Genomic DNA, 14,076 nt, shown 5'->3' on the forward strand with positions numbered 1-14,076 from the left:
AGCAAGTCCCAGGCTCCCTTCTGTTCTCTCTTCCCCAACACTGGGATTATGGGCATGTACTGCCACTTGAGTGTGTGTGTATGTGTGTGTGTGTGGGGGTGCTTGTGTAGGTGAGAGGGAATGTGGAGACCCAGATTGACAATACACATCTGCTTTTTCATGTGAGTAGTAGGGATCAAACTCCAGCCCTCATTCTGTTCATGGCAAATACTTTACTGAGTTCTGGCCCCTTAAGAATATATTTTGATTCTGACTTTGAGTTTTTCTTTGTGGCACTGTGGGTTAATCTCAGGGTTCTTTATATGCTGGACAAGTGCTGTACCAATGAGCTGCATCACCAGTCAAGAACGTACTTATAGGGAAAAGATTCATTACAGAGAGGAAAAAGAAGCGTCCCTTTTTAAACATGTAGTATGCACAAGAAATAGGACCTGTCGTTTGCATTGCCTCCAGAAGTCAGTGAGTCAGCCAGGTCAGACCACGGCAGTCCTGCAATTTAAGCTAAATAATTGCTTCTCAACCTGTGGGTTGTGACCCCCTTGGGGGGAGGGGGTTGAATATCAAATATCCTGCATATCAGAGACCCTCTTGTAATGCCAGCTGTGAGGAGCTAGGGAGTGGCAGGGTCAGCCGCATCTGGGAAGGCTTGAGCAGGAACCATGCTGCCTTCATGGAAGGTGCTATGTTTACCTGGGCATAGATAGGATCAGAGATCAAGCTGAGCAGAGGCCATCTCCCACTCTCCCAGTGTGTGCAGAGGCACAGAGCAGGCAGCAGAATCTGGAACGTCTACGGAGTAGTCAGTGGCCTGATCCAGTGTTGGAGTTTCAGGGAGAGGTTCTGAGGACAGGATGGAATTGGATCATGAGGAGTCTTGAATGTTGTAGGGCTTTTCAGTTCTGTTGCTTGTAAGGACCCAGAGAGGAAGTTTCAAGCAAGGCAGGCATATGAGCCTCAGTTCCACAGTTAGACAAACTCTGAAGGTGATTCCCAGGTGTAAGTTTTGTGGCCACATTGGCTATGTGCCGGTCTCTCTGTCTGTGTCTCTCTGTCTCTCTCTCTTTTTAGTAAAGTAATTTTGGTATAAGTAGGAAAGAAAAATGTAGGTCAGAGAGCCTTCAGTGAGAAGTTGCAGGGTTGAAGTAGACACTGGAAATGGAATTGGATGGATGGGAACACATTTCAACAAATATTTGGAGCAAAAATCCAATATATATTTAGGTGAGTGGATGTGGTGTTGTAAGAACAGGGACGGATCAGCAGAAGTTCTGATGGTCCAGGCTGGGGAACTAGGAGGGTGAAGAGGGGAGAAGGCCAGGGAAGGGCAACAGTGGGGTCCAGAGACTGGATCAGAGCCAACAGTGGGGTCCTGGGCCGGGGTCAGAGCCAACAGTGGGGTCCTGGGCTGGGGTCAGAGCCAACAGTGGGGGGTCAGAGCATCCTTTTGGTCTTCTAGCTCTCAAGTCCTAAGACTTCCCAAGTTCAAATGAATCCACATTTGTGGTCATTGAGTGCTAGGCCGTAAGTGACTCCTGTGTACAGATTTAGAATGCAGCAGTGGAAGGCCTTCCAGGCACCAACTTAGATGCAGACACAGCAGTAGTGACTCAAAGATGGATGTCAGTGTTTGGTTAAAAAACAGCCTGCGCAGCTGTTGCTTTGAATTCATAACATTTCAACAGCGCCAAAAGGAAACGCCATATTCCTTAGCAGTTCTCTCCCATTGTCCCAACTTCCGGTCGCTTTCTCCCCTCCAGGGATCTGCTTATTCTGGAGTTTCACATAATGAAATCATGCAGAATGGCCCTTTATGTTTGACTCTTAGAAAACCGTCCACAAGGTAATGGGCGTTGTCCGTAGCAGCCATCACTGGTTTGGGGCAGAGTAACTGTCCATGGAAGCACCGTTCCACATTTTGTTCATTCATCACTGGATTCATAGTTGAGCTGCCTCCACACTTGGGCTATTAAGGAGAGTGGTGCTGTGAATATTCATGAACACATGTTTGCATAGATTTAGTTTTTCAGCCTCTTGGGTATAAATCTGGGAGTAGAGTTGCTAGGTGCAGTAATATGTTCACAAATTAAAAATACACAATCCAAATAGTTATTTCCATTTTGCAATAATACACATTAAACAAAATTACACAAGAAGTACTTTGGGATAGTCCGTCATAGCAGGGGTAATATGAGAGTGAGCAGGAGTAATTAGGCCAGAAGAGGGGCTTTGCTATGGCATTGGACTACCAGCTCAGGAACATAATTTAATCTCTACATTTAAAGTTAAAACCCAAAACAAGGCTGGGTGTTGGTGGCACACTCCTTTAATCCCAGCACTTGGGAGGCAGAGACAAGTGAATTTTTATGAGTTTGAGACTATCTTAGTCTACGTAGTGAGTATCAGGCCAGCCGTGGCTACACAGTGAGACCCTGCTTGAAACAAATAAACAGAAAACACCCCAAAACAACAAAACCACCTTTATTTTGAAGATAAAACTGAACTTTCCCAATGCCCAAGCCTGTCACAGGAAATAGTAAAGCTTTTTGAATAGTTCTAGACAAGGTCATAAAATAGATCCCACGACGATCTTTTCTTTGCTAGAGGATTTTTTCTAATTATGAAAATAGTACATTCCCATTGTGGAGAACTAGAAAATATACAGGTGCAGACCAGAAAATGGCATCCGTTGTAAGTGGACCTACCTCCCCTGCATCAGCTGCTTCTCTCCACGGTCACAGAATGCCTGAGGAAGGGTCACTTCGGCTTCCTTCTTGAGGGGACACAGTCCTCATGATGTGGAAGGCGTGGCAGGCGTAAGGTCATATGGGATCTGTAGTCAGGAAGCGCAGGGAGAGGAGAATGCGCATGCTCAGCTGCCTCTCTCTCTCTCTCTCTCTCTCTCTCTCTCTCTCTCTCTCTCTCCCCCCGGTCAAGACCCAGACCTGTGGATTGTACTGCCCACATGCAGGCTGGGTCCTCTCTCTCCAGTTAACCCTCTCAGTAAATGACCTCACAGACACACACAGGGCCTTGTCTTTGAATTTGTGCTGCATGGGTGCTGGGAGTACAGGAGTGCATTACTGCGCCTGGCCATGAGCTGAAAGGCCATTTTAAATAGCAGTCACAGGAGTGGAGCCTCATGGCTTCACAGTGCTACCACTTTCTGGAAAGGAACTGGAACCCTCTTTTTTTCCTCTTGATGTTGTGTTACAGGAAGAAGCGGCCAAGATCCTGTTGGCCGAGTTCAACCTGGGCTGTGATGTGCAGCACACGGAGCATGTGTACAGGGTTTACGTCACCACCTTTCTGGGCTTTGGAGGCAACTTTGCCCGGCAGCGCTATGAAGAGCTTGTGCTGAATGAAACGCTCAACAAAAACAGGTACTTTTGACTCGGAATCCTCATTTCTGCCAGACTGCAGATGTTAGGGGAAAATGGTGACATCCAGCTACAATGTCTACGTTTGCCTCCTCCTTTCCTGCCATATTTCTAGGGGCCGATTTCAGCCTTTGCTTTTCAGGGGTACATTCTGTCCTTTAATAATAAGGCTGGCAAAAATACCCATCTTTTGTGTTATTTTGCTGTAAACACAACCACACCTGACATCATGAGATGTTTATGGCTAGGAAAAGTGGATCAGCTCCTCTCATGTGAGAGTTAGATTTGCTTGTGTATATTGAATTTAACAAGTGCATAAAGTTAAATTGCTTTTAAAATAGTGTCCAAGTCTTGAATAGTCAGTTTTTCATCCAGAACTGCAAAGATCACCGATTTCTTTAAAAAGGTTTGCTTTTATTTTTATTTACGTGTACATGTATGTCTGAATGTGTGTAGGTACCTGTAGACGTGAGAAGAGGGCATTGGATCCCCAGGAGCTGGAGTTATACTTGATTGTGAACTGCCTCATGTGGGTGCCGGGAACTGGTCTTGGGTCCATTCAAAAGCAGGAAGTACTCTTAATGGCTGAGCTGCTCTTCAGCCCCGAGATCACTGATTTTTCATTTCAATACCTTCAGGCCATAATGAATAGCTATGAATTGTTCTTATTTGTTTGTTTTGATTATTTTAAGTTATTTATCATAGTATTGTTGAAGGTAAAATAAACAACGGTTCTTTTCTATTTAAAGAGGTACTTACTGGTGTATCCCACTTGTAATAATTTCTCCATAGTAGTTGTCGTAGATTTAGAGAATGTTGAATACTGACTCATCGTCTTTTTAACTGTTTAAGCCTCCGTTACAGGAGCTCACGGAGAGTTGAGGGATTCAGGTGTTCTGGGTGGTTGCATGAACAGCCTGCAGAGTGTTTTTGTTAGTCCGCACAGCTGATGTGAGCTGGGACACTCGTTCCTGCTGGTGCTGCTGTGAGAACTGGCTCCTAAGGCTTCGAGTTGGTTTCGGTTCTCTCCTTCTTCGGGAACTGCTATGCTCCCCTCCTGCTGCGTGTGCTCTTTCTTGCTGGGCTGCATCCACCCATCGCCTTGGTACTTCCTGGGCAAGCCCTGAAGTTGCCCACTTTAGGATTGTTGAGGTCCAAGTATGGCTCCCATAGCTGCCAGTCTACCAGACAAACCTATCCTCCTGGGATGGTCCTCACTTCCTCATAAACATTTGAGTTTTCCTTGTAGTTAGTGACATGCCTTAACACAGTCAGATTCCATTTATTCCCTGGCGTTCTGTTGCCTTGCCCTGCCCCATGTCCTCCTTCAGTTTCTAGTGGTTCGTGCATCTCCACCCCGCAGAGTCCACGCCTTCATACCTGCCTGTCTAGGAACTGATAATGAACAACTGATGCAGGTACCAGTGGTCTCCATGTGAGTTCTGTCCTTGGCCAGATCTGCATATCAATCTCCTTAGTAGCGAGAACATGATTGCTAGACAAGAGACGTAGAACTGTATGACCCATGAACTGAGTCAAGTCCTGCCCCTCCTCCCTTCCCAGCAGCTGAGGGGTTTGTGATTCCCTCTCTGGGGCTGTCACTCCGCCTGCTCTGTCCCAGCACCACTCACTCAAGGTCAGACGTTGCCACTGTGTCGCTGCCATGGTTCCCTCTTCGGGAAGCTCTCCTCTCTGAGTTCTTCCCAGTTGTGTGTTTGTGTATCTTCGTGTGTATATGGGGTGGTGTTCATGTTGATAGGTGTGAATGTGGGCATGTGTTTGTCAGGGGACACTTGAGGTCTTGCCTCAGTCCTCACCTTCACCTTGTTGGAGAGCAGGGTCGCTTTGGTTGTCCACCGTCCGTGCTCTAAAGCAGTGGGATCTGGGAGAACGGAGCCGATACGTGAAGCGACCAGAGTCTCATGTAACAGCCAGCTTTATTCAGAGCCTCAGTTTGTACTCTGAGTGTAAAGAAAGGGCATATGAGGAAATTCTCATGAGTTCAAGCTGTATGCAATCACAAGCACAAGCCACATGCGACAAAAACATGTTTCTCCATAGAGGTATTATAAGGGAGAGTTGAAACATTTAATTGAATAACAGCAGCAAGCAATGATTAATAATCCGAAGTAAATTCACTTCTACCCGCTCCACCTAGGAGGAGTGTGAGACCAGTCCAAGAACAATTCTGTGTTTTGAAGAAACTGAGGTCAGAAGACCCTTGTCTTGTTTTCTTGGAGTGTTCCCACAAGCACTCAGAATTCTCACACGACTCTATTCCTGGACCGGGTTCTGACAGTCCCCTACTGTGCTCACCAGGCTAGCCGACCCCTTAGCTTCCAGGGAGTTTTCTGTCTGCCTCCTGTCTCTCTCTGTAAGGCACTGGGATTACAGTCACATATCTCCTCATCTGGCTGTTCTGTGGGTTCCGGGGATTCAAACTCAGATCCTCACACTTGTGTGCACTGAGTGCTTTACTCACCGAGGCGTCTCTCCAGCCCCCAGTGTGTGTCAAACCTGAATCCCTTGCACTTTGCAGAGGTTTGTGGGAATGAAGGCTGAAGGGAGCGCAGCACATGCACAGCCCCTGTTTGTACACTGGGAAATAAACGTTGATGGTAGGGTTGAGTGAGATCCATCACTGGTACATCTCTCTTTTTCTAAACGTAATTTGTTTAACTATGAACATGTTGCTGCTGTGTAGTGATACTCAGTCTTCGTTGCTAGGGTTGTCATTGAAAATCAGAAGATATTTACGAAGTGAACTTAGTTCTTAGGAGAGGTCAGTCAGGGTCAGCACTCTCAATGTTCTGTTTTTGTCATTGCAACAGATTGCTGGGCCAGAAGACAGGCCTGAGTCCTGACAATCCATTTCTGGACCCCTGTCTGCCTGTGGGACTCACAGATGTGGTGGAGAGGAACAGCCAGGTCCTGCATGTCCGAGGAAAGGGGGACTGGGCCACCTGTAGGGCCATGCTGAGCCCCCTGCTGGCCTGCTCCAACACCAGCCAGGCCTCATTGAATGGCATTTACCAGTCTCCAATCGATTTCAACAACAGCGAGTTCTATGGCTTCTCTGAGTTTTTTTACTGTACAGAGGATGTGTTGCGCATCGGTGGCCACTACCACGGGCCAACGTTTGCCAAGGCTGCTCAGGTAACTCATTAACAATCAAGATGACTCATGCTGGCAGCTACCATTTATTGGATGCCTGCCTTTGTGCCAGGCAGTATACAAAGGGTATTGCATTCATGATCTCATTTGAGTCTTTATAAGGGCCTATGAGCCCTCATTTTTTTTTTTTTTTCTGAGATAGGGTTTCTCTGTGTAGCTTTGCGCCTTTCCTGGAACTCACTTGGTAGCCCAGGTTGGCCTCGAACTCACAGAGATCTGCCTAGCTCTGCCTCCTAAGTGCTGGGATTAAAGGCGTGAGCCACCACCGCCCGGCTTGAGCCCTCATTTTAAGAGGAGAAAGTGACCTCAGAGGTTAAGGGACCATCTCTGCTGAACTGCCTTCTGACCAAATATGTTTAGGTTTCCATGGGTATATTATCACCAAGGTATAAAATTGTTCTAATGGTACATAGTTTTTCTTCCAACTTCCCTGATATTTATGGCTCAAAAGTATCATCTCATATGTTTTCCCCTTTGCTAGGTGTCTGACTTGTAAGGTGCTCTTGGTGGACAAGTCTGCTTTTCTTCTCTTGATTTGAGCCAGAGTTGGGGCTGCAAAGATGGCAAAGTGGCTAAGCCATTGTTCTTCCAGAGGACCAGTGTTCAGTTCCCAGCATCCATGTTGGGTAGCTTACAACAAACTCCTGTAAAATTCCAGCTCTGATGCTGTTTTCTGGTCTTCTTGGGTACCCACACACACGTGGCACATACATGCCTCCCCCCCACACACACTTAAAAGAAATCTTAAGAAGAGGCCAGAATGGCATGATATAAGGTCATGGATATAAGGTATTATGAACCCCAGTGGTGGTAGAAATATTTTTCTAAGTGAAGAGTAAAAATTCACTTTGCACATATATAGAACTTAAACATCTTACAGGCTTACCGCATCTTTAGTTACCAGCACAACTAAAAATTTGACCAGCTCTCTGTAGCTCCTGCCTTTGTTTAGAGTCTGTGTTAAGTTTGTTGTTGTTTCTCATTTTATTTTTTTGGTGTTGTTAATTGTTTTTGAGACAGAGTCTCACTATGTTGCCCTGGCTAGCCTGGAACTTGCTATATAGACCAGGCTGGCCTCCCTACCTTTGCTAGGATGAAAGGCATGTGTCACTACACGTGGATTTGTTAGTCAATTTAAAAGGATCACTAAAAATAAATAAAAAGTAAAAAGAGTATTATAACAAAATACTTGCAATGTTCAACTTAAAAAGAACAAAAATTTGTTTTCACAGTTTATAGGTTCCAATCCATTGGTCAACTGGCACCTTTGCTTTGGGCATATCATGGTGGAAATTCATGGCAGAGCTAAACTGTTTACATCATGAGTCTGGGAGCAAAGAGAGTGTAGAGGGAGCTGGGGTCCCATAATGTCCTTTAAAGGGCTGCCCCGATGATCTGCTCACTAGTCCTCATTTAAGGACTGTGTCCCACCGTGTCTCAACAGTGCCACACAGGGGCCCAAATCTCTGTTACATGAGTCTTAGGGAACATTCTAGATTCAGAAGAGTCATGTTTTTGACTTTTATATAATTCTGTGATCTGTCCTTGACTTTTTATGATTCCGATGCCAGTGTTGTCTTCCCACCTTTCCTAGATAAGCTGCCCACGGTTACCATCTCCTATTGCCCATTGCCTTTCCTGCTTTGTTTTTCCACTGAGTACTGTGCCATCCTGCAGACTCTGTGATGCCCATTTGTTTATTCTCTTACCAGTAGAATGCAAGCTTCATGGGGACAGGATTTTTTTTTCTTCCTTCTGACACATAGGCGAGCACCTGGCACCCGATAGTCAGCAAATGTCCTTTTCCTGAACCAACCAGAAACAGTTCTTTGAGAGTTGTAACCCCCCAGGCAGGCTGATGGGCTGCTCTCCATGCCCATATGAGTTCCCCACAGAGTGGGAGGGTACTAGCTCCCTGGCTTTTGATGTTATTCTTGAGGCTCTCTGAAGCCTAAGAGCCTCAGAGCCAGCTTGGGCTGGTTCATAGAGGTGGATGCAATGGGAGGAGAGGAGGCATAGCATCGTGTTCAGTGGTACAGTGTGCCATTCATTTTCCTTGGTGAGATAGTAGCCCACGATAACTAGAAATGGAACAGCTGTGCCTGTGGGGAAGTTGGAGAATTCGCCTGTAATTTTGTGTTGCACTGTTTTTTCTGTGCTTGTCCAGGATTACTGTGGCATGGCGTGGTCAGTACTAACACAGAGATTCAAAAATGGCCTCTTTTCTTCACATGCAGATGAGCATCGACTCAAGTAAGTAGATTTCTTTTCTTTCTGCTTTAGACACAGCCTTAAAATATGGGTGGCAGATTATAATGGAGACTCAGGGAACAGTACAGATCACATTTTAGGCTGAAGGAGAATTTGGTTATTTCAGATTTTGGTTTTCTGGAGGATTGGGAGCAAACAGTGTGTTCATTTCTATGGCAGGAAACCAATAGTTACCAAAGAACTCTGTCCAAGTGATGAGTGTCAACAGTGATGACCTTTTTACTTTGAACATTTTATTATAGAAAATTAGCTGAAAAGTAGTGTCTTAGGGTTTCTATAGCTGTGAAGAGTCACCATGGCCATGGCAACTCTTATAAATGAAAGCATTTCATTGTGGTGGCTTACTTTTTCAGAAGTTTAGTCCTTTATCATCATGGCGGGAAGCAAGGCAGCATGCAGGCAGACATGGTGCTGGAGAAGGAGCTGAGAGTTCTTACATCTTGACTCACAGGCAACAGGAAGTGGTCTGAAACACTGGGTATGGCTTGAGCATATAAGAGACCTCAAAGCCCTCCCTCACAGTGACACACCTCCTCCAACAAGGTCAGACCTCCTAATAGTGCCACTCCCTTTGGGGGCCATTTTCAAACCACCACAAGTAGAAAGAGTGAAAATGTAACTATTACCTAGATCAACATTTTTTCAAGGATTCATAATCCCCCCATTTGTAAATGTTTAGTTTCAAAAATTCAAAGGTGCCAGGCATGGTGGTGCATACGTTTAATCCCAGAACTTGGGAGGCAGAGGCAGGCGAATCTCTGAGTTCGAGGCCAGCCTGGTCTACAGAGTGAGTTCCAGGATGACCGGGGCTACAAAGAGAAAACAAAACAAAACAAAACAAAACAAAACAAAAAACAAAGAAAAAGAAAGAAAAGACAAGTTCAAAGGCACAAGCAAACATAAAATAGTGCAACGCATCCCTGTGCATCTGTCACCCAGCTTCCCTAATGACAGTGACTCCTGCCAGTCTGGTTTTTCATTATGCAAATCATGGATGCTGTACAAACACATCATAGTTATTTCAGGATGTTCTCTGATGACAGATCTTGAAAATCAAAATGGGAGAAAACCACAGCCACAGGCTCACTTTGGCTGTACTTGGCTGGTTGTTCTCATTTTACTCTTTTGACTCTTTGGGGCCACCACCCAGCCCAAATCAGTACGCGGAGTCTTATTCTTGCTTATGAATGCCTGGCCTTAGCTTGGCTTGTTTCTAGTCAGCTTTTCTTAACTTATCCCATCTACCTTTTGCCTCTGGGCTTTCACCTTTCTGTATTCTATATGCCTTTGTTTACCTCTTTCTTTGTGGCCTTCTGTGTAGCTGGGTGGACAGCACCTGGAATCTTCCCTCGTCCTCTTTTTTGCTTCTCGATCTTTTCTTCCCAGATTTCTCCTCCTATTTATTCTGCCTGCCAGCCCACGTAGCCTTTCTCCTGCCTAGCTATTGGCTGTTCAGCTCTTTATTAGACCATCAGGTGTTTTAGACAGGCACAGTAACACAGCTTCACAGCGTTAAAGAAATGCAACATAAAAGAATGCAACACACCTTTGCATCATTAAACAAATGTTCCACAGCATAAACAAATGTAACACATCTTCAATGAATTTTCCACAACATAGAGGTGAAAAGATAAAGCAAGAAGAGAGGCTGGTTACCTGACATCTGACAGAAAAGCATGGGTTCCTTCAAAGGAATGCATTACAGTTGTAATTTTTTTTTTAGATTTTAAAGCTTGATAAACTTCCTTCTCGCCACTCAGGTATCAGTGTTTTAAGTCAGCTTGGATGTACCAAGTCCTGCACGAGGGGTTCCACTTTCCCTATGACTACCCAAACCTGCAGACAGCACAGCTGGTATATGACCGAGAGGTGCAGTGGACGCTGGGAGCAATTCTGTATAAAACCCGATTCCTGCCACTCAGGTAAAGTCAGACTAACCAGACTGCTTGACCTCAAAGGATGTTAAATCAGTGCCTCAGAGTAGGTTTCTCCAGCGAACCGCTCAACTCCTCCACCCTCCAGAGACCCCCCGCTGCTGTTCCAGTCAGGCGCGCTGAAGCAGAAAGGTTGAGACCGTTGGCCTGGAACCACTTCTCTCCTTTGCCGTTTCAGCAAGCCAGCTTTCCTCCAACAGATTGGTTTTTAGGTTTAGGCTCACACCAAACACTTCTAGGATATGCACTGATGACCTGAAATGTGAATCTTAGTCTACAAAACATATTTGACAAGGCGTTGAAGGAGGCTGTCTGGGCAAAGCACTCTTTTCTAGTGGATAGAAGCATTCCAGAAATGGTGTCATTGACCTGGCGCAGTCTGGTGGTCTAGCATTAGAAAAAGGACCTGACATGGTTTTTTTGTGTTTTTTGTTTGGGTTTTCTTTCTTTTCTTTTCTTTTTTTTTTTTTTTTTTTTTTTTTTTTTTTTGGTTTTTTGAGACAGGGTTTCTCTGTGTAGTTTTGGTCCCTGTCCTGGATCTTGCTCTGTAGACCAAGTTGGCCTCAAATCCACAGAGACTGCTTGGCTCTGCCTCCCAAGTGCTGTGGGATTAAAGATGGGTATTTTCATCCAGTTATGGGAGACCCATGCCTTACCGCTATGTGCTGTAAGATATTTGGGACATGTTTTAGGTCCTCTTTCCTAGGACAGGTTCAAGATAAGATGGGCTTTTACTCTCTGATCCTCCAAACTCTGTGATCAGGAACCAGACAGTGTGTACCAACTAAAGTACTGATTGATTCTTGTCACTCAGAGGTGCTGTCTGTCTGTCCCAGCATTCGCCAGTTCTCATTTGTCCAGAGAAATCAGAAATCCATATTTTATACGAAATCTTTCCATTTGAAAAATTACATTTTTAAAAAACATTGCAGGTCATACAAACAAAAATGGATCTAAAACCGGGCGGTGGCGGCGCACGCCTGTAATCCCAGCTCTCAGGAGGAAGAGGCAGGCGGATCTCTGTGAGTTCGAGGCCAACCTGGTTTACAGAGTGAGATCCAGGAAAGGTGCAAAGCTACACAGAGAAACCCTGCCTCGAAGACAAAAAACAAAAGGATCTAGTGCCTGGATGATGCAAGAGTGGCATCCTAGCCAGGCCAGTAAACCAGTGCTCTTGGTTTACACACTGCTGTTTTTCCAGGTGATGCTGCAGCTGGGCAGGCCACAACTGCCTTCGTGTATATAAATGCTAGATCCTAAGGAATATTGCAACTTTTTTTTAAGGTGTATACACATTCATTTTGTCTTGTTTGGATTCAAGGGATACTTTGTTCTTAGTACTTTATTGGCAAACTATATTTTAAGATTTATGTCACAACCAGGGTGGTGGTGCACACTTTTAATCCCAGCATTTAGGAGGCAGAGGCAGGTGGATCTCTAAATTGGAGGCCAGTCTGATCTACAATACTGAGTTCCAGGATAGCCAGGGGCACATAGACCCTGTCTCAAAATAAACAAACCAAAAAGCAACAAATAATAACAATAAAAAAATTTACTTTGCAGGTGACCAGTTTTGTCTTTACTTATAAAAAAACAAACAAAAATAAAACCCACTTTAGTTTCAATGGCCTTTAGATTTTGTCTCCACATTCTGCAGCATCTGAGCCCACGGGGCTCCTCCTCCTGTAGGCCGGGGAAAGGAAGGTTCAAGAGAAATCAGCCCTTGCTTGGGGATGTCCTCAAGCTTAGCTAGCTCGGTGCAGCTGGTTTCTTAGGACGTTTGAGTGAATAAGTGGGATAAGCTCGGATGGACCCCTCAAATCTCAGCAAATGTTTCACTCTGGAACTAATAGTTCTTTCCACTCCCTAGGGACCTTCGGCAGGGCGGTGTCCGGCAGGCCCATGGCAGCTGGTTCCGTCTCTCCTTTGTCTACAACCACCATCTCTTTTTCGCTTGTACCCTGGTGGTGCTGCTGGCCATCATCTTGTACCTTCTGCGAATCCACAGAATTCACCGCCGACAAACTCGAGCCTCAGCTCCACTGGACCTGCTGTGGATCGAACAAGTGGTGCCGATGATTGGGGTGCAGGTGGGACCCTGAGGCTGGACCGGACCTGGAGAAACTCCAGGACTTTAGGATTGCTGCTCACTGAATGCCTCCACTTTGCTGAACTGGCCTCAGATGCTGCTTTGGTCTGGGAATTTCTACTTTTTCACTTTTCATTTCTTTTTAGTGCCCAGGACAGGACCCTTTCTCAGAAGCTGTGACCTAATCTGTGAGGGACTACATGGTGAGAGGCTGGTGCTAACATAGGGGACTAAGCTTAGCCCGAATGAAGCATGCTTCTCCTTTGTCTCGGAAATCTGGTATGTTTCTGGGATGTAGCATTTTCCCCTCTTGCTGAAGCAAGTTTTTGATTGGGCAACTGGAATCGCGGTTGAAACCAACTTGGATCAACTGATACAAAGCCAGAGGCATTCCAGCAAGTGCAGTTGCCCTGCTTTCTCTGTAACAGAGATATCCTTATGTGGAGCCCTGAAGAGGGACCCAAGATCTCTGAGGCTCAGTGGACCAGGATCTCAAGGCAACCAAAAGGATGTAAGCTCCTTGCTTACTTGACCTCCCTGACAGGCTTGCTGTTTAGTTATCTAGATTGGAGAGGTTAAAACCCCTTTTCAGTGAATGCTCCACTGGAGATCTGACAGTATTGTATCTGATACTTGGTCTGACCAGTAGAGAAGACATTTCCATGTCTATGCCTCACGGCTGCTTGGGCATCAGCATTGCCTTTTGAGCCTTAAGTGTGCTTCTAGAATGGAGCAGCTGTGATGGGAGCTGGGGACCTGTCTCACAGGCATATTTTCCTGTCATAAGATTCAAAGCAACTTTACTCATTTCAGCGCTGAGATCTTATATATTGGGGATAGGATGTATTTGGGGGTTTGTTTAAGGAAAAAGAGTATCAAGAGACTGGGCAAAGGCAATAAAAATCAGTTTTGTTTTGTTTTTTTTCTTTTGGTTTTTCAGACAGGGTTTCTCTGGGTAGCCTTGGCTGTTCTGAAATTCACTCTGTAGACCAGGCTGGCCTGAACTCGAACTCACAGAGATCCGCCTGCCTCTGCCTCCTGAGTGCTGGGATTAAAGGTGTGTGCCACTATGCCTGGCTTAAAATCAAAGTTCTTACCTATTTTGGGGATGCTTGAAAGAGAGCAAATTCTAAACTTTGAAATAACTGGATAAATTTCCCATGGAGCAGCCTGGCCACTTTTTGGACGTCTGTCACAAACAGCACTTCCTTTACTGGGGAGAGGAAAGCCA

General features: G+C 45.4%; 1 protein-coding gene across 1 annotated transcript in view; it reads left to right on the forward strand.

Moving 5' to 3' along the window:
* Positions 1–13,795, forward strand: part of Entpd7 (ectonucleoside triphosphate diphosphohydrolase 7) — a 40,335-nt gene extending 26,540 nt beyond the window's left edge. The window contains exons 9-13 of the mRNA XM_036189401.1: positions 3,214–3,380; positions 6,209–6,533; positions 8,719–8,804; positions 10,583–10,744; positions 12,627–13,795. Coding sequence (XP_036045294.1) covers positions 3,214–3,380; positions 6,209–6,533; positions 8,719–8,804; positions 10,583–10,744; positions 12,627–12,858 — 972 coding nt within the window. The 3' untranslated portion in view covers positions 12,859–13,795. The remainder of the gene's footprint in view (positions 1–3,213; positions 3,381–6,208; positions 6,534–8,718; positions 8,805–10,582; positions 10,745–12,626) is intronic.
* Positions 13,796–14,076: the final 281 nt, after the last annotated feature.

The sequence above is a fragment of the Onychomys torridus genome, chromosome 1 (assembly GCF_903995425.1).
Source record: "Onychomys torridus chromosome 1, mOncTor1.1, whole genome shotgun sequence".
Taxonomy (NCBI): Eukaryota; Metazoa; Chordata; class Mammalia; order Rodentia; family Cricetidae; genus Onychomys; species Onychomys torridus.